The following is a 20,265-nucleotide window of genomic DNA, read 5'->3' on the forward strand; positions in this document are numbered from 1 at the left end:
CTTTTCATTTAGCTAACTAAGTCATCGATACATCTTTTCATTCGATTTTATCTTTTCCTATTATATAAATCATGAAATAGCGTTATTACCGTGATAATGAATGATTAAACAACAGCATCACCGTTGTATTGAAATTGAAATTTTAATTACATCAATAACTACTTCTATCTAACATCTAACTTACCTCCTCTTTCTTTTCCTAATTTTAGATCGGATATGATCTCATGTGCCGGTTGCCAATTGCCAATATGTGATAAATTTCTCCTCAGCGTTTTAGATCGCAAATGGCATACCAAATGTGTTCAATGTTCACAATGTAAAGTGCAATTAAGTGAAAAATGCTTTAGTCGTGATGGCAAATTATACTGTCGAAATGATTTCTATAGGTAAGAAATTCCATTTAAATATTAACTTTGAATACCGATTTACATGACCTCATTTTTATCTGATCAAATTACTGTCAAGTCAGTACTTTATTTTGGGATAGTACCAATTTAAAGGGAATTATGCTTTGATGTAGAGCAGTCGTATTAAAGTTTGGGAATATCTTAGACATTAAGAAAAGATGGCCAATGCCGGCTTTAAACGCTTTACTGCATTGTTAGACAATGAATTAATAATCCATGATAGTACTGTATATCATGATTACAAATTCCCACGAGAACAAGCTTTTCTTGTCTTATCAGGGATCTTTCATGCTTTATAGAAAAAATTTTCTTAAAGAATTATGCCAAGAAAATTAAAATTGTGTCCAAAGGGTTAACCAGCATTTGTCAGTAAAGCTGATAATACCATTTTGCTATTCTATTCCCTTTAGTATGCCTTAAGAAGCATCAAAATGTTGAAAAATAATATTTCTTAACCTAAATTATATCGATAATTCTCCTATTAGTAGAACTGATGAAGAAGATTGTCTTCCCTATTTTTTGCATTGCATGTACGCTAAAGATTATGCCTTCTAAAGCGAATAGGGAATTTAATGATTTTTACTTTAAGCCTTTTGTTTGGTGTTCGATTGATATTGGTATTCTCGTGAATATCTATCAACTATAACTTTAAACTGGGTAAAAAAATACGATCAAAATGAAATCCAATTTAATCTTGTTAATTTTACACGCTAAAGGACTTTTTAACAGGAGATATATCAATTATATCTATTAACATTCTACTTTATATTTAAGTACTATAGATATTTATTACCGGATCTTTTGACCCACCTTTAGCTATTAAATATGTAATTTTGTTATAATTAAAAATCATTGACATCTACTGATCTGAAAGAGTGATATCTCAATTGATAGTTGATAATTGTTGGTCATTTGTAGTTATACAGTAGTAGATTGCCTCTTGCCATACTATTGTTATAGATACATTACCAAGTTTATGAGTGCAAAAGCACAGTTAGTGTACAACTTGAGAGATTCCTAATTATCTACTCTATGATTCAAAATCTCTTCAAAATTTTGATCTTGAGAAGTCTGTAACTTTTTTCCTTGTGTATCGTACCTACTAAAGGTTACTCGCTGAGCTGCGATCAGCTATGCATTCATCAATCTTAATCCTCTAAATGACCCATAATGCTACTCAAAACTTGTGATCTTATCGATAGAAACTTCCAACGAGTGTATTTCACCTTGTAAATTATTAATTCAGTTTCGATATAAAAAATTCTTCATCTAAGCTATGTTAAAGCACCTAGTTATACATAACATTAGAAAAATTTTGATCTATCGATATCTGAAGCTGTCGTTTATGCTACACAATGGAAAGACATCGACAAATTAGAAAATGTAGTATGTTGTTATCTATATACACTTTAAGTAAATTGATCTGCTATATACTATGTCTAAACTATAAATATAATGCTAATCTACTGTTACTAGTACACTTTGGATAAAAGTTATCTAAAGGCACACGTTACTGAAATGTGACAAAAAATAATAATCAATCGTTAACTGTGTACTATAGATAATAATATCTAGTAGAATGACAAAATGAAACATGTTACTTATATTGCTCATTCATAATAACCCTATCGAAGTTCATTAATCTTTTCACTAGTATTAGCAATAAACGTTTAATTTCGTTTCTAGGTTTCGATTACATTACAATATTACTTGGTGATATTTTTCCAAACCATAATTATTTATTATCGATCGGTAATCGGTAAACCAGTTAATGGGTGTCATCATCGTTTACTTAATTCACATTTTATGATCATGTTTGAATGCCCAAATTTGATACAATACATTATCTTTATTATGTATTAGTGTGATCTTGTAGTTAGCAAAATTAATATGAAATGAGGATTTAGGTTCAATATTATAATGACTTAAAAATACCTTTGGTACTAAATGATTAAATAAAGATTAAAATTTACCCCTATACAATAATCGTTGTTACTATCATTTGTAGGCTACATTTACTTTAGCATCGGTTACATTTAGGATAATAATTAGCAGTGTATTCGTTATGTTGTAATGTATATGCTGGTCAATATTAAAAATGTTTATCGAAATCAGACGGAAAACTCTTCGAAAATTATCTATTGTCTTCTTATATTGCTGCCATCGATATCAAGCAATGATCTGAATTTTATCTACTATATTTCATCTTCAAATTATGACAATTAGGCTTTCGTTTTTGATTCTGGAAGGATTGAAAAAGGTCAACAAATTGTTTTTACTGTATAATTTTTTATTCACTGTCATTGCGTTTGCGAGAGAATTATTTAATAATTATCTACAACTCCCCGATTTTAATTTATTTCTATGTTGTTGCTGCTTTTTCGTACTAGATCATTGATCGGAAAAGTTCATCAAACGCTTCAAACTTTACATTCATTGTTTTTATTACTGTTCATTATGCTGCAGAATGATTGAAAATCCTACTTATTACCAGTATATCCTATTTTATCTTCGGATCTTTTCTTTATTATGAACTACAATGCTGCTGAAAGAGTTTATCGTTATCAATTTTATATGTTTCAACTTAATCTTCACTAGTCACCCTTGAGAATAATCAAAATTATTTATTCCAGTTTGATATTTTCCTTATTTTCGTCACTACCGCTAATCTTGGTTGGAAAGGTTCATTGAACGTTTATTAACTTTATGTATCTTATTTTTTTCATCACTGCTACTGAAGTATTGTAAGCAAATTTTTGAGATTCACCTATTGCATTTTTATAATTCCATAGTTTTTCTTTAGTCTGTGACCGCTGTTGAAAGTATTATTAATAGCTCACCGAGCGCCTTCAATTTTCTTATTTTTCTACTCTTAGTCACGCTTGAGAAGGATAAAGTAAGAGCTTTTTTCAATTTTGGCTACCTATTTTATCTTATTGACATTATTTGTTTATAGTATTGACTAAAAAAGCCAATGATCCAACACTTTCAACTTTTCCATTCTCTAGAATTTAACTGATCAAGACTTGGTCAATTATGCATTACTTTATTTTAGAATATTTCCATGATTACTACTAGAGAATGATCTAAAGTTGCTTTATTTAACTCTTAACTTTCTTTGTTCCATTATAGTTAATGTCCCTCCTACCACAGATAAGCTTGAATAATTGTATATTCATATCATGACATACATATATATAATTTAATTTGTGTTTTCAAGGATTACCGGTAAAAATTTTGCCTACCACCGCTATGCTTTTAGCTTCATATTTCTCATCATTATCTCGATGTTGTTGATACTAAAGATCTATGCTAAGTTTATATTGATAACTGAATATAAATAATAGCTACAAAGTATTTCATTATACTGTATCATTCTCATTAGTGATGGCTTTAAGACAACATCGGATATTAAAGTTTTACCTCTTGCCTTACTGCTATCAGTTATGGTAGAGATTTGATCGAAATTCCATCTTTATATAATACTCTAACTTTCATAGTTCTCAATTATTCCCTGGTCAATTCCTAACAAGACAATGATCTAGAGTTGTCGTAGTTCCTGTTTCTAATTATTAATATATTTAATCTTTATTATGCTGCATTTCATACTTGAGAAGTTATCTTGTTATGGTAATCTTAAATGCCCATGCTTGAGGTACCGCATCGAAAATTTGTCACAAACCGGCTTCGTGACAAGGATAACGTAAACAAATCTCTAAATTACTATAGTCTCCGGGATTCGGTATCCCTTAACTACCTCACAAGAATTTAGACGCCTTTGATTCTAGGTTAAACTCAACTAGACGATTGAGAACTACTTTCTTCAACTATCTGACGGGCTTATATACCCTTCTACAGCAGCTAACATTCACGAGTCATCTTATAAAAATACTTAGGTGAGAACATCTACTAACTAATTTTTCACGTTCGGACTACAACATGTCCATTCACAGAATCATTTCAGTGCACATTACTGCACAGCATTAAATTTACTGTAACACATTTATAATTAGAGTAATTCCTATTGTAGGTAACTAGTTGTAATATATTATCACTATATTATATTAACCAAATTTAAATAGCTATTTTTTCACGGTAGTTCGTACCGTGACGTACCTTAATGCCGTTTATTTCGCTTTCTATAATTTGGTAGAAAGTTTCAACATTTCGTTAAATGTGCTTTCGTATCGCGGTTTTATTATCGATACCAGGAGAAATATATTAGCAATTCTCCTACAACACTTATTTTTATATTTTTAATTTCTTTATCGTAGCTTGTACTAGGACAATAAATCCTAAAATTTCATCAGGACTCCTCTGTCGCAGCAATCCTACTATTGATACTAGGGAGAGGGTCAGAAATTCATCTTTTACATTAACATTTCATTTTCTCCTTTTATTCTACACTACTATTGATATAGTAGATGATGTAAATATTTGTCAACATTTTTTTAACTTTATATGTCCTTGCAACAATGCTTAATACGTATGCGAAGATGATCCATAGTCACCGAACACGTTCGATTTCGCTTTATCTATTACATCAATGCCATTTATAGTCGAGAATGCTGAAAACCTGCATCTATAAAGTAAATATTATTAATAATTAATTCAAACTGTTTACTTAGCGTTACAACAATATCGCTTCTTGCGGAGACAGTAAGAGACAGTAAGATTGACATTTTTTATGAAATAACTCATACTATCAATGATTGCGTAGTTGGCTACTACGAATTGCGAGTAAACAGGTAATATTAGCAAATTATTAAACAACTTTATTACTGATCATTGATAGCCAATGATGATATCGAGTTATCGATATGTAAAGTCTGGTGAAACAGGGTTAATATGCCTTGAGTAGTACATCAGGACTAATTTAGCCGTTTTAATCTCATTTCTATATAATCTACCATAATAACATACTTTTAATCGACTAGCATTACAGTTAATATCTAAAGTAGCTGGTGGATGAACGAATATGAAGTATATTATGAAAAATTTAGGGGTCTTCGCTTGATGAGACTGAAATAATAACTCTACAAAGTATTTACTATTGCTATAGTGAGTTATGGATAGTAAAGGGGCCTTACATAAAAATTAATTCATGATACTGCTGAACTAATATGATTTGACAAAACTTTTGACAGTTATTCTATTTCATGAACATGATTTCTAATTGCATAATGCAGATAATATAAATGATTTAAGTTAGCTTGTACGATATAGTTGATGGGCGAGAGAAAACTTATACCGCAATAAATTACTTAAAAATAATTGATTTTAAAGCAGCATAAGTTAATAAACTGTATGTGTAATTTAGAAAAATTCATAACTATTTCAGTAGCTATCAAATCTTAGTACAATTTTACCAAGCTTTACCATGACACCTAAATTATATCACATCGAAATTGTGACAGTCAAGCTAATTTTTCAACAATACTGGAATGGCTTATTATTGCATGATATTTATATTAGATTTTCAAGTTATACGCATATATCTCATTTAGATTATGAGCGATTCAATGGTATTTTATTTCTAAAATAAAATATCACGATTCGTAATAGTTGATACCATCAATATCTCCGTTTAAATCTAAGATACTATTTCCCATTTCAGTGTTACAAGCAGTTACTAAAGCAGACCTATTTATTCATAAATTTATATGGTGATCATATTGAAGGCCATTCTCGGACGATAACGAGCAATCTATCCTGTAAACTTTAATTTTTACATCAAAAAATCTACGAATATGCTATTAATTTCTTGATGCTACTTTGTCTTTTAACTACTAATACAATAATTTTGAACTAAAATAAGGGTTAGAAAGCTATCAATCCCAACCTCAATCACCAATTTCTTATCCTAATCTACGCAGTTTTGTGCCTTTCGTTTTTTTAGTACCGATAATTATTAAAACATAAAAGTAAAACGTTCGCTAAGACTAATATTTTGTTATTATTATTATCCTTTCAAACACCTTTTTCAATTATTCATGTGAGAATAGAACGTATGGAACTAAATGCTCAGGTTGTGGTATCGGAATACCGCCTAATGAATTAGTACGCCGAGCACGAGATGATGTCTACCATATCAAGTGTTTAAAATGTGCAATTTGTGGTCGTCAAATGTCAACTGGCGAGCAACTTTATATTAACCAACATAATCAGTACATTTGCCAAGCTGATTATCAAAATTCAATTTCTTCAACTAATACAAGCCTAAATGATCAATCGTTAACGTCGAAGAGTAAAGAAGATACAGGTGCATTACGAAATTCAATTAACTACCAGTAATGTAATCGATTTTGCTTGTTGCTTACGTTAAAATATACTATATTAATAACTCTACTAGAAACTATGACGATCTTAATATTGACAGTATCATGATATTGTCGATTTTAGTGTAGTTTACGAATATTTGTGTAAATATGAATTTATAGATTAGGAGTTTTTGTAACCTATACACACTTTTGCTTGTGTGAGTAAAAGAGTGAAAGCTATCGCCTAGTTGTGCTATGATTGAAAAAGCTGCAACTGTTTTATTGGATAATTACAGTAATAATATCGAAGCATACGATAGACTTCTAGGTAGAAGTATTTTCCACTATTGAGTTTATGAACTAATAAGCTAAAAGGGAAATCAATCATAACAAAGTATTAACAATATTCTCGATAAATGTATGGTTAAAGAATGGACTCTTTATAGCGATGTGAGGCATGATTTCAAAATGCGTCCCTCTCATGGAGTTTTTTTTTTATCATTATCGGTAAGGAATAAGTTAGTGCTGGTATAAAATTTAGCTAAAGTAGATAAAGCACTTGTGTAACCATGGATAAAATCACTTAAGAGTATAATTTTATACTATAAACACTGCGTACAATGTTATTTGAAGAAGAAGCTATCGAAATCTGAATGCGGTGGTATCCTAAATGAAAATTTTATTCTTCAGTTTTCATGGTTGAATATACGGGTAGTTATAGTTGTAAACCATAAAAGTAATGATAGCAAGAAAATCTGCTATGGCAGACAGTTATAATGATTGACAAAAGAGGTCAGAAATGTATAATCTTGCTGGCAAATGAACAGAAGTCGCGTAGGAATAAAATGAGCAAGTAAGAATACACTAGCATTGTGGTTAAGAATATTCGTTGACTCCATTAGATAGGACTAGCAAAGTACAATACTCATTAAGTAAGTCTAGTTTTCATCACTGTAAATTCATACTGTAAATTGACGACAAATTAGTGAGTAAATCATCACGACAGATACAATCATATGATTATTATGAACAAAAATAGCAATAAATAGTTGTATGCTGTCAATAATTCGTAAATCTGTTGGAGAAATCGACAATTTATCATCGAGCGTATCGAAGCAGAAAGTTCTTTATTGCTCTCACTCATACAATTAAATATTGACATAAAATGTCTATCAAAAGCTGCATTTATTAGTATCAAAGGGCAGAAAATATTAGCGCTCATTCAAAGCGTCGGTTATGTTAGTTACATAAATTATAGATAGGGTTCATACCCCATTTTTAATACCTTATTTTATTCAAATAATTTCATTGGTATTATTTGCATTGCATTCTTTTCTGTGTTGCTATGTACGCTGATAACTAATTGAAGGACAGTGGCTACTATACCATTGTCACTTGTAATATGTAAAAGTGTTTAAAGATATAACGTTGCACCTGTTAATAATTATCGCCATGAAATACCAAGAGTTATTGACCGTATTATAGCCCTTGAAACAATTGATGATATCGGAAATATTGTGCGTATTACTAGTATTCGGATGTCTCCCTGTCAGTTATATTGTATTGCGTACAATATAGTTGTCTGTGATCTGTTTAGAGAACAAAAAATTGCTTCAGTCTAGTCACGAAATGTTCAATTTCTTTCTCGTAATTTGTAAACTGTTTAATTAGTGATACAAGATGATATAGGAGTACGCAATTAGATTTATAGCATTGTCATATGTAAAATGACACAGACTGTGCTTTGTCACATTATCCCATGAAAAAAGGGCCGTATCAGTAAAAATACCCATTCCTATTTGTATCTTTGATTGATGGCCGGCTATTCTATAATGTAAACGATCAACCATTAATAGCTTACAGTATTTCTGTTCAATCCGCAAAAAACTTATATATATCTTATAATATGGTTGTTACGGCTATCGCTATGATCGGTTTGTCCGTAATAGAGTAGTTTATTCTCAATTCCATGATTGATTAAATACTATTTTTAAATGATGAATATCAAAAACTCACTCTGTACTCTAACGATTATTGCAGTTATAGTAATTAATGATATGAACATATAACCCTTTCTTCATTTTCGTGAGTGACGATATACGGTATAGAACAATTTTACTGTACATCTGTTGTTACCATATAATCAATCTCGATGTACCATCTATGACCTATAAAAAACACTTCCAATCTTCTTGGATAGATATGGCCGCTTAATCGATGATCTACGAGTTGCCTGTTGATATGGATATTCTGTGTTGCTATAGACATATTCGTAGGCATCTTTAAGAAGTACATGTATCAAAGGACTATCATGATAAAAATGATCAAATGTGTTTTACCTTCATACATCTTGATGAAATTGTTCCACTTGAATTAAATATAGTCAAGAATTACTTAATGGTAAAGGAAGGCTTTTTTATAAAATTGTCGTCAGATTAATTTTATTATAATTATCCCTGCTTGAACTACTTTATAATTATTAAAAGAAGCAGAAGCAGAATCAACAGTATCATTGCCAATTTTGTTTTTTGCTATTTTCTGTACTTATTCTTATTTACCGTAGTTACTATAATGAGATAATGCCAGTTATTGTGTTGATTTTTAATTTAGAAACAAGTCCTTGCAGCTATAATAGCGATGACAAGGAAGATGATAATTCGGACTATGACGAGAAAGAAGATGAAACAGAAGATCTATTAGATAATAATAATGAAGATGATCTTCAAGCTGATAACGATAATGAAAGTGGAAATAATTGTAAGAAACGTGGACCGAGAACAACGATTAAGACAGAGCAATTAGAAATGTTAAAAAATGCTTTTGCTATAACGCCTAAGCCAACTAGATTGATACGGGAACGCTTGGCGCAACAAACAGGATTAAATATGCGTGTTATCCAAGTTTGGTTTCAAAATCGACGCTCAAAAGAGCGACGTGTTAAACAAAATGCATGCCGAGCCATGTTCCGCCATAATTATCAACCATATTTATTGCCGTATAGACATGGACAATTACGTTATGATATGAAATTACCTCAATATAGTGACGAAACATGCAGTAGTCCTTCCTTTGTGCCAATGATAGGTAAGTCCATTTACATAAGTATATAAAATAGAAGTAGCTGATATGGATCTCCCCTTGTATAAATTCTAATATGATTTAAATCTTTAATAGCCTTGACTAAAGCTTGATTCAATCTTAATATAGCTTAGGTTAGATCATAACTGCAGAAATGATTATTACTCAGTGTTGGGGTTAACTTTCATTAATACTATACTGTATGTGTTAGGAACCAAGATCCGAGAGTTTCATTAGACAAAATGCAGACTGATCATTTCAGAGTTAGATTGTCCCAATATACGAACAATTTTATACTATAGCAAAATTGCCATTCCTCTCTATCCTATGGTATCCTAATGATCAATCAAGTGAAAAAATGTAAATTTATGTATACTTCAGAAGCAAATTTATAGAAGTTCATAGGACTGAATAATGATTGATCATTTCTGGATTGGAATAATATTTTGGAGTAGTAAAATCGACATACCCGTATTTCCTTCTCTAAGATTATCTTGCATTATGATTATATTAATTTTTACTTTAGAAGAAATTTATATTTCTCTTTAATTTATTTACAAATTCTCCTAATGCGTACTATACATATAAATAATTATTCGAACTAAGGCAAATATCTTAAATAAAAGCACAAATCTAATTTGCTTCTATCTTTACGTGATACCCACAACTACAACTTATTTTTGCTTTTTAGGTACAGCAAGTTCAAGAAATACTAATTATCCAAATAGCAAATCACCAACGTCATTGTTATATACGCCAACTCAGCAGCTATCTCACTGCGATACAATTCCTAGTACTAAAACTACGACAACACCTTTCGTGTTAGATGAAAATAAAGCTCAAATAGCTCATCATCGTCATGAGGGACAGTTGATTCATGAATTACCATATTCTGTTACCAAGGAAAGAAGGAATTCATCATTCGATCAAGACTATAATTACGATTCTGCTATGAATCCACCTTCTATAACAGCTTATCAATACATCGCACCAAATCGTGAGCAAAATTTCTCAACAGCATAAAAATGAAATTCAATAGTAGTTATGGTCAGTGTTTTTTTTATATTGATGTGCTGCAGGCTATAAAATGATCTAACTCTGATTAAAGTCATTCATATATATGCTTTAACATGAAACAAATCTATGAAAAGGATGTGCTACTTTTAGTTAAGTTGTTAAATTGGAAAATGATTGATTGCTAAATTATAGCAATCAAAAATTTTATTTCGATACAATATCATCTTAAAGTTTGAATTAACAAGTAAATTTTCGATTTGAAATACTCTCTTTAATGATCAGTTATGTCATCAAGCCATCAGCTTTACTTAATTCATTCTGCCATTTGTAGTTAAAAGCAAATTGGGCATCGTATATATTGATCTTCTATATTAGCATAATGTGTACGTTTTATCTACCTCGTCATAAGGAACGAGAAATAAAAGAGTTAACTATTATCATATCTATTCTCCATGTAAAGTGCTAATCTTGGCATGATGATCATTTGTGCTTGTAAAAGTTACCATCTTTTTAAAAATATGATATAAAAACAGTAAGCGAACTTCATGAAAAAAACAATTTTGTCAGTAGGTATTTCATGTACTTGGTGTCATGAGTCGAAGAAATAAATACAGTATACTATGGTATAAACAAGATTTAGATTTGCTATAGATAACAATTAAGATGTTATATAGTTATAAAATATTTATTCCATCGGGCATTAATATAAAAAAATCAGGTTTTGACATATGTACGCATATACCATGTTAGATAACAACTACAACTGTCAATTAAATAATTAGGTATGAGACAGTCATAATCCTTAAACTCTGTTAGCCAGAGTAAATTTTCCAACGGGTCGCAAGTTTTACTTAAAATAGCCAACAAAAGCAACATTTCCATTTGCCGCTGGTGTAAAAATAAAAGGACTCACTTTACAGTATTATTATGCTGATGTTATTGCTTGGGTAATAAATACAATTTAGTGAACTTTTTCTCTCTGACTAAAGTTGATTATAAAATTATTAATTTATAATATTTTAGAAGATATCATGAGTGTAAATTTCATCCACACTTGTAGTAATCATTAGTATCGGATACGCGAAATCGTGAAATATACGAGTACAGTATATGGCATATAATAAAGATAAACGTACAGGTTTCTATAAAATTTTGTTTGCTGCTATCAAATTTTTAAATAGATATCGTACAGTTTCAATAAACTCTTAGTTCATTGTGTTGATCTAATTTTATAAAATTATTCAAAAATTAGCTTAATAGTATACTAGAGTCGTTGTTTATATAATCTCAAAATATCGCGGATTTAGACTGTGAAATAGTGCTATACTCTTACTAACAGATATTACGGGACATTTACAAAATTAAAAAGATTTATGTTACGCCACTATTTTTGTAAGCTTAATTTCTTTGTTGTGAATCATTCATAATTGACTTCCGTAATTTATTTGAAACAACGTTAATTTCTTTTTCCAAGAATCCTGAAAAGACGCAAATAAAGCCAAAGTTTTAATAAATGCGCAACATGAATGATTCACTACAGTATTGCTGCGATTTGTTCACTTACGAAGTAAGGGCTCATCAGTCCATTTTTTTACCTTTTCCCTTGTCACACGACAGGCAATACTACTTGCACATTCAACTACCTAAGATACCATAGCATTCAGTTAAGAAGAAAGCCTACACACATCTATTTTTTAAGAGCATTGAGTATCATCGACACTATTATTTCAATCTATATTGCTTAAGATTATTCATAAGCAAGAATCTAATCAAGCCTTAATAATTATTTACAGTTGATAGAGTATTCACGTGTGCAAAACAATTTCTAGTAATTATCCCTTATACGTTTAAACCCGACCATTTTACACATGCACAGTACTGATGAAAAGACTGATCAAATATGTTATATTGACGTAGAGATCACCTGTTGGGATGTATTTTGAGGTAGTAATATACGTATAGCCTCTTTAACTTGTTTATGACAAATTCTGTAATCGTAAATCATTGATAGCATGATGTAAAATACGACGAGAGCTTTACTGTAGCTATTATTCGAAAATTGATATTTGTACCTCGTTAAAATCGTGTGTAACTCAGTGCGGGCCCTAGTTGAAATAGTTCCCAACGTTTCAATAGTCATTAGCTGCAGCTGATCCTAAATGTTGAAAAATAGAGTGAAAAAAGCATGGTTTAATCAGCAAAAACACTATAGTCATACTGATAAATTTGTACCAAGGCATATATTCTATACTTATGGCATACCGTAACTGGATCGCTAGAGTCTTTCGAGTTTACCCTACATGAAGTATTAAAATTACCAATATTTATATGCAATGTTATAATATTTACTAAATTTAAGCATGTGCTCACCATTGTTGTAGAATCTTGGAGGCGTCTTCGATAAATGGGAGAAGAAGCTCACTTTTGAGTTTAATAACGATGTTATTAAACACACTAGAGTACATATATATTTGTATAATAGTTATATTGTGTGACTCTAATATAGTTTTTTTTTCTGCAAATAACTACATCATTACCTATCCGAAGTAAAATCAACAGTACTCTTTACATAGGGTGGTTGATAGCGTAAGAAGTGTTCTTCTAATTGAAGCTGTTCATTGTGAAATATTTAGTTACAGAAGTTTTTATAGACTTATTGAGGCCAAGATTTAACTACTTTAAGACGTCAATACCTGTATTAGACCTTCTCTAACTTCAGTTAAGGATGGAATCTTACTTAAAAGCGTAATTTTTCGAATTCCTATGTAAGCAAATGTGATTTCTATAAATTCTATTGGAGAATTATTATCAATCAGAAACGTCGGGTAGCAAAGTTACCCGTCAATTAGTAATAAACCTGTAGTAGGAACTGAATGGCGCTTGAAGATTGATGTAATTTCTCCTATTGAGGAAATGCGATATGAATCATGAGCATTAATTATTGGAGGAGAAAAGTAATAATTTTATGTAAAAGATAGTGTTACCAAGGTATGGACAACATGCGGTTAACAACTGTTCATCAATAACTTCAAAGTCATCCTTAAAATAAAACATGGTTTAGTTATATTTTTATAATTATATTTTAGCATCACACGACGTACATTACAGTAAATATTTTCAAAATTACCGGTCCACAAATATTATCATCTGGATATTCGATTTGATCTAAGTCGGGATTATTTAATGTAAGTAATTCCAGTTGTGGTGAATCAATATTAGTAAATAGCCAACCAAGAAGTAGGGAGATAAATAAGTGATTTCTATAGTAGTTTTCGCTATGTTTCTTTTGAGATGTAAACCTAGAAATTGTTGATTAAGCATACACAACATCAAATTTTTAAGTTTTTAAAATTACATTATTAGATTACATCAACAACTATACATGTGCCCCTTGCTAGCAATATTTTACTAAAAAATTATAGGAACATTAAACAATTAGAGATCATCAATTATGATCATCTTTACATTATTACAATTGCTATTTTTCTGATGGGATTGCAAGTATTTGGACAAGTTACCTATATTCATTGACAAGCAGTTTCAAAATTCTTTCATACTGGTCTAATTTGGGGGCGACTGGATCCATCCAACTGAGATATTCGATTATCCATGGTATGGTTAGTACTTTTCGGTGTTGTTCACGTGCTTGATGGAAGCATTTGATAATATCTACTGGGTCTTGCCGACACTAAACATTATTAATGATTATACATTAATAACGAAATTAACAATGATCGAAAAGAATCGATTTCAAATATCGAACCTGGTCTCTTGCATCAATTGATGTTTGAATAAATGCCTCAGGAAGTTTAGAATGAGTGTGGTATGGATAAAATATCAAAAATCCCAAAAATTTAGCAATAACGCGGAGAGTTAAAATACACTTTGAAAATAGTTTCATATTTTCCTTAAGAGAAGAAAAAATTTAATGATGATCGCTGGTGAGTTCATGTTTTTTATTATATCTTACATGGCGTTAATAATTTTATCAGAGCGACAGTTAATCAAGCATACCTGATCTAACTTTTTAATATCGTCATTATTAGCATCCGAAGATTCAACGAAATAAAACTGCGTTGCATTGATCTAAGTTAAAAAACATTTACAGTTCTGTGGAATCAATCCCTGATTCTAATAATGTTTTGCATAATATTTAAATTCTCTATACCTGATATAATTTATTACACAACTCGTCCGTAAGATGTCGATTGAACCTGTAACTATAGGGGAGTATGAATGTGTTAGGGTAATAGTAATATTTTCGCAAAGTATACACTAAAATATTGTTAGCATACTGAAAATTAAAATCTAAAATGACCTTGTACTACTAGTGCTTTACCTGTCAGCTGTAAGTATAAAATCACGGAAAAATTTTTCAGATCGCGTAAACATTGGTGGAGGACATGGACTACCCAGATTAGCTGGTTTGAAAAATCTTTCATAGAGTCTGTGAGCATATTATTATTAGAATCATCATGTTAATGGTTGAGTGTAAAGTATACATTGGTTGTATCAGATTCGTACGTGTATTAGTTGATAGAATAGTATAAATCTCACAATTTTTACGTAAACAAGTATTGCTATAATATAAACCAGTAATCCAGATAGTGGCAATTGCGCGTATAAGATATTTTGATTACGTAAGGCCGTTAGGATATGCATTATTTAGATATATTAGTAAGAACAAAACAACAACTTACTTCCGGAACTTTGTTGGACTTTTCTTGCGCAAATTTTTTAGGAAGCTATCACCACTTTCGTTATCAAATTGTTTGGTATAATCATAATCGGAATTATTCATCTAACGTTAAAATGATTGAAATTAAGGAACATTCAACGAGTGTGATATAATACAAGTCGCTTTTGCATATCGAATAATGTTAAGTACTTACCAGGATTAATTGAGATAGGAAGAGTTGAACAAAATGAGAATAGTTGACTATGTCATCCATTTCTTGTACTAATAATCTAGCCGAAGAATAAGGGGTAATTTAGAGAAAAGTATTACAATGATTTAAATGTTTATTATACTATACTTGATTTTGCTGCCAATTGCAGGAGTCATATCCCAATCTGGCTTTCCACGCGCTTCTTCCCATTCACGTATCAGCGCGTAAAACATATCTCGCTGACGCTTGAAACTGTGGAAACTGCGCTCATTTGGAAAATTACTTCTATTGTCCTTCTCCACTTGAAATGGGACATTAGTTAGCGGAGGCTCCAAGTAATCTATAGATGATCGCTAAGTAAACAGATAATAGAATATAGCAAAACATGTAAGCATTTATAATTTACTTCTTCAATAGAATTATGATAGAAAAGATTTATAGTAAGCAGTCGTAACTACTGTATAATTATAAGCTATTGGATAGTTGATACTGATCTAATAAAATCTATTAAATAATAATGACAGGCATCTCGATAATACACTTACGGTGTCTTGTTTCATTCTATCAAACTCAAAGAATAGTTTGTGCAGTGATGGTAGGGAAACTTCACGTATCTAAAGTGAAGTTTACATCATAATTGAATGATAAATTTATTTCATTAACTTAAAATTTGTCAAAGAGTATCTCCAGTTATTAATTTATATCGTTAGATACTAACAGATTTTTAATACGTACCTTTTCATTTTCGATAAAGTAACGAACAGTAGTGCCATCTAACTTTCTTAGTATATCAACTATTTTATCCAAAACCATGATGACAAAATGAACACACTTTGTCGAGGTATTAAAAAGCTTAATGGGTATATTTTTGTTAGTAGGGACATTTTCTTGAGAACTGTTAGTTATAACTTGCGATAGAAAGTAGAGTTCCACAGTCAAATTCGGCACCAAGTTTGCTACAATCAAATTCAAAAGTGATACAATGAATACAGATGGAAAAATTGAAGAAAAATGAATACGTTTTTAGTGATAATTGAGAAATGCATAAATACTGATAAATGTTGGATGTTAAATTTTGATATCATTAATATTGACATTGTCATGACTAGTAGTAATTTTAACTAAGTACATTAATGAATACCTTTAATAATTTCAGCATATACACTAGCTAAAATTTGTAGCACTCCATCATTGGTATGCTTGTCAGCTAGAGTTTTTGTTACTTCATTGATTTGTGTGCAGTGGCGTGTAGTTGATTGAACTATTGTGGTATTAATTGCAGCACCGGTATCATGTAACGGACCTTTAGCGTTGCTTATGTCATCATTTGTTGGAGTGTGACTACTATTGTAAGTTTTAGACTTGGTAGTGCTTCTCTTTGCTCGTTCTAGTCTCAAAAGGCGTCTTTCGCTGTTAAAATCTTGCTCATCTAGTTCTTCAGGATTGTAGGAATTTGATTTATGATTAAATTTTTCCGTCATATCATCAATACACCATGGGTTTGTAGTAGTATTAATACGCGTTGGTGTTATTCTTCTAGGAGATTTAACAGGTTGTTCTTTCAGGCTATTTATACATATGAAAGAGAGATAGTGATAAGGTTAGTAGTTGAGCTGAGGAAATGTCGCTATTACGTACGAAATTGCCACCAGAATTGTACATAACAGTATGATTCCGGTAGTCCTAGTAGGGTATTACAATGTAATCAATGTAAATCAAGAATTTACTATATATACTACAGTAGTACCTGTTCTGACCGAGTGTTGGAAATTCCCGTGTATTGGATAATTCAATTGTAGTATCGGTATTCAACTTTGTCGTTCCTTTAGCTTCTAGATAATTGTTTTTAAATCAGTGTATAACGGTTAAGGTAATTATTATCTTCCGGCCAGGTCTGACTTTTTCAGTAGATAGGTTGTACTTACCGTTGTGATGATTGTTCATACGTTGATTATCTGTTACTAAACGTAATGTAGCCCTTCTAGCTGATGATTTATTAGTTTTTCGTTCATGTCCGGTAGATTTATGATTGTATTTGTCCCTAAAATTGCTGCTAGAATCTCTTCAATAGCAGAAACAGTACCGTAAAAATATGGTAGTTTTACTGATTACCGCAGTACTACTGTTAAAACAATTTAGGTATAAAAACATTAATTACATTAAATGAAATTCATTAATTCGTATAATATAATTAATAGCTAGTGGTTATCTTTTTAGAAAGAAATTGGTAACCATCACATTTATCACTATAATGTACCAGTACAGTATGTTGATATTTATAACCATTGATTATTATAGCGAGTAGGTTAATGATGGCTCTACTTTAGTACTTGAGCCTAAATCATCGATTACCTTTTTCCATCTCCTTGAGGAAAATTTTTATTGTTAGCACTGTTGGTAGTTTGATCGAATTGTCCTTTTTCATGACTTAAATATTGAGATAAGCTGTCGTGCAGATCATCTAAGAATGACTGAATATATCGATATTCTTGGAGTACAAGAGAAATTTGGGGACTCTCTTTATCTTTATCATAATTAGGAATACTGCAAATATTTTCAAGCTGTGGAACTTGCTGCTTAGCTCGTTGTAGATCAAGCTAGAATGGCAATGTTATTAATATTGACATTAGCATTGAGGTATTATAATAAAAGAAATTGACATGGTTTAAACAATCTTTCGTATAAGTAATACATGCGAAAACAACGCATTATTATTATGATATATAGTGAATATGACTTAGACCATTTACTCTTTACAGTGTTTAGGCAGTTGACAAATGAATTTTACAGCTAGTGAAAGTTACTAACTGTGAATACATCACTTTGCTAATTCTTAGACGTGCATGTGTCAATGATGAATGATCGTTGATTTAGCAAGATACTGGTATGCATTGAAAATATCTTGCAAGGTGATTTTTAACTGCACACTACATTACTCGTGAATTGTTAATAGCCAAGATTGTCATTTAGATTGTTCTATTTCATCAGTAGTACATTGACTTAGTAAGCCAGCATACTCGTACAGTGGATAAAGTCAGGAAGCAATTGCAATGTTTATTGTGGAAGGGGGAGTGTTTACAGCTCTATTGAATGATAGTAAACTAAGAATTTATTGAAGCTAGAAAAAGTGAATGTGTGGTATAACGCCGAGAAATCGATATTGCATTGGTATAATACTTACACAAGCAAAAAAGAGTATATGTATTAGCAGTTCAATGCTGTATTGTGCACGGGAAGAGTTACAGGATTGTCGTATGACAACAAATTACGACTTTGGTGGAGAATAAAGGTGCGAATAACTCGTAGAAAGCCTTGGTGGCAATATGGTATTGATGGCAGTTTTATGAATCATTCATTAATTCCTGATTATCAACAACCGGGTTGCCCATTTTTACGACATTATAAACATGATGTCGTACTGTATCATTTTTTGCACACTAGTTGAAGAACTAGAAAATAAAGTAAGCTAATCTTGTCTTGCAAGTATTTGCAAGGTGTAAAATAGGAATTAAAGCAAAGTTGTCATGATTTATACCTGACCAATTTCTCCTCCAATGGAGTGATTGCCCACATCTTGTTGATCTACCATTTTTCCCTGCCTTGAAAGCGTTTGATACAAGAGTTGGCTATGTAGTGACAGTATGCTTTCCGTTGCAAGCTGTAAGCTCTGTAGTGTACTGTAGCGTACCTTCGTGTACGTCATACAGTAGACTAGTACAGTATACGCATATCGTGTACAATGTGCAGTACGTTTGCTACAGTACAATACAGTACAGCATTGTACTGTACACTGTACGCCGTCTTCAATTTCGTTTTACTGTAGATACTGTAGTTGAACTGGGGAAAAGAAAATAGAACTAAAACTAGCGGGCTAATGCAGTAGTTTATACCGACATCTAGCAATAGATTTCATTTATACTTTGATGAAAATATCTGATACGAAAATAATATTGCTGTACAGTATGTGCTGCATGAACATTATGGAAGAGAGATATTCGAGAGAGAGAAATTGTGAGTCAGTGATACAGTACTGTACACTGTACTGTACAGTACGATAATTATCTAGCAATACAGTACATTTCATTTATACTGTACTGTACTTTGATGAAAATACAGTATCTGATACGAAAATACTGTAATATTGCTGTACTATATATTGTAGAATTTCCCATACTGTTTCTGTCTCTTACAGTACAATGCCGACAACTACGGTAAGCCCTGCTTCTAGAATGATACAGTAGAACGAAGGAAGGATGGATGGACCATCTTCTCCACAGAAATTGATCGTATACAGCTACAGTACTGAGACTTTTCTCTTTTCAATACATCTGTACTGTACACTGTGTACAGTACTAAGGTAGTAAACAAACAATTTTGCTCATCATGTTGACACGGACGTACACTCGTACAGTACTGTACTGTACTGCAGTTATGGTCCTGTATTGTACTGCAGTTATGGTCCTGTATTGCACTGTACTGTATCACTGTACATCAAGCACTGGACCATCGGGTCGTACTGCGGTGCAGGTCACACACAAATCATATGAATCATATCAACGTCATGCCAAATGTTTCGATCCGTCACTGGCGTCACTCAGTAGCCCCACCCCCCAT

General features: G+C 31.4%; 2 protein-coding genes across 2 annotated transcripts; one reads left to right on the forward strand and one right to left on the reverse strand.

Annotated features, from left to right (window-relative positions):
- Positions 1-216: 216 nt before the first annotated feature.
- On the forward strand, positions 217-9,777 carry TRIADDRAFT_30033 (uncharacterized protein; the record flags this gene model as incomplete). The annotated part of the gene is made up of 3 exons (XM_002115754.1): positions 217-386; positions 6,413-6,646; positions 9,303-9,777. 3 exons carry the CDS (start codon positions 217-219, stop codon positions 9,775-9,777), a joined length of 879 nt encoding a protein of 292 aa, XP_002115790.1.
- Positions 9,778-11,476: 1,699 nt separating this feature from the next.
- On the reverse strand, positions 11,477-19,240 carry TRIADDRAFT_59849 (uncharacterized protein; the record flags this gene model as incomplete). The annotated part of the gene is made up of 26 exons (XM_002115892.1): positions 11,477-11,650; positions 12,358-12,405; positions 12,687-12,750; positions 12,835-12,917; positions 13,025-13,058; positions 13,133-13,216; positions 13,300-13,373; positions 13,456-13,553; positions 13,620-13,664; positions 13,747-13,801; positions 13,890-14,061; positions 14,281-14,450; positions 14,526-14,669; positions 14,777-14,848; positions 14,931-14,976; positions 15,102-15,209; positions 15,463-15,563; positions 15,655-15,730; positions 15,799-16,004; positions 16,197-16,265; positions 16,387-16,607; positions 16,793-17,217; positions 17,399-17,483; positions 17,577-17,713; positions 18,004-18,248; positions 19,187-19,240. 26 exons carry the CDS (start codon positions 19,238-19,240, stop codon positions 11,477-11,479), a joined length of 3,090 nt encoding a protein of 1,029 aa, XP_002115928.1.
- Positions 19,241-20,265: the final 1,025 nt, after the last annotated feature.

Source organism: Trichoplax adhaerens, genomic scaffold (assembly GCF_000150275.1).
Source record: "Trichoplax adhaerens TRIADscaffold_12 genomic scaffold, whole genome shotgun sequence".
Classification (NCBI taxonomy): domain Eukaryota; kingdom Metazoa; phylum Placozoa; class Uniplacotomia; order Trichoplacea; family Trichoplacidae; genus Trichoplax; species Trichoplax adhaerens.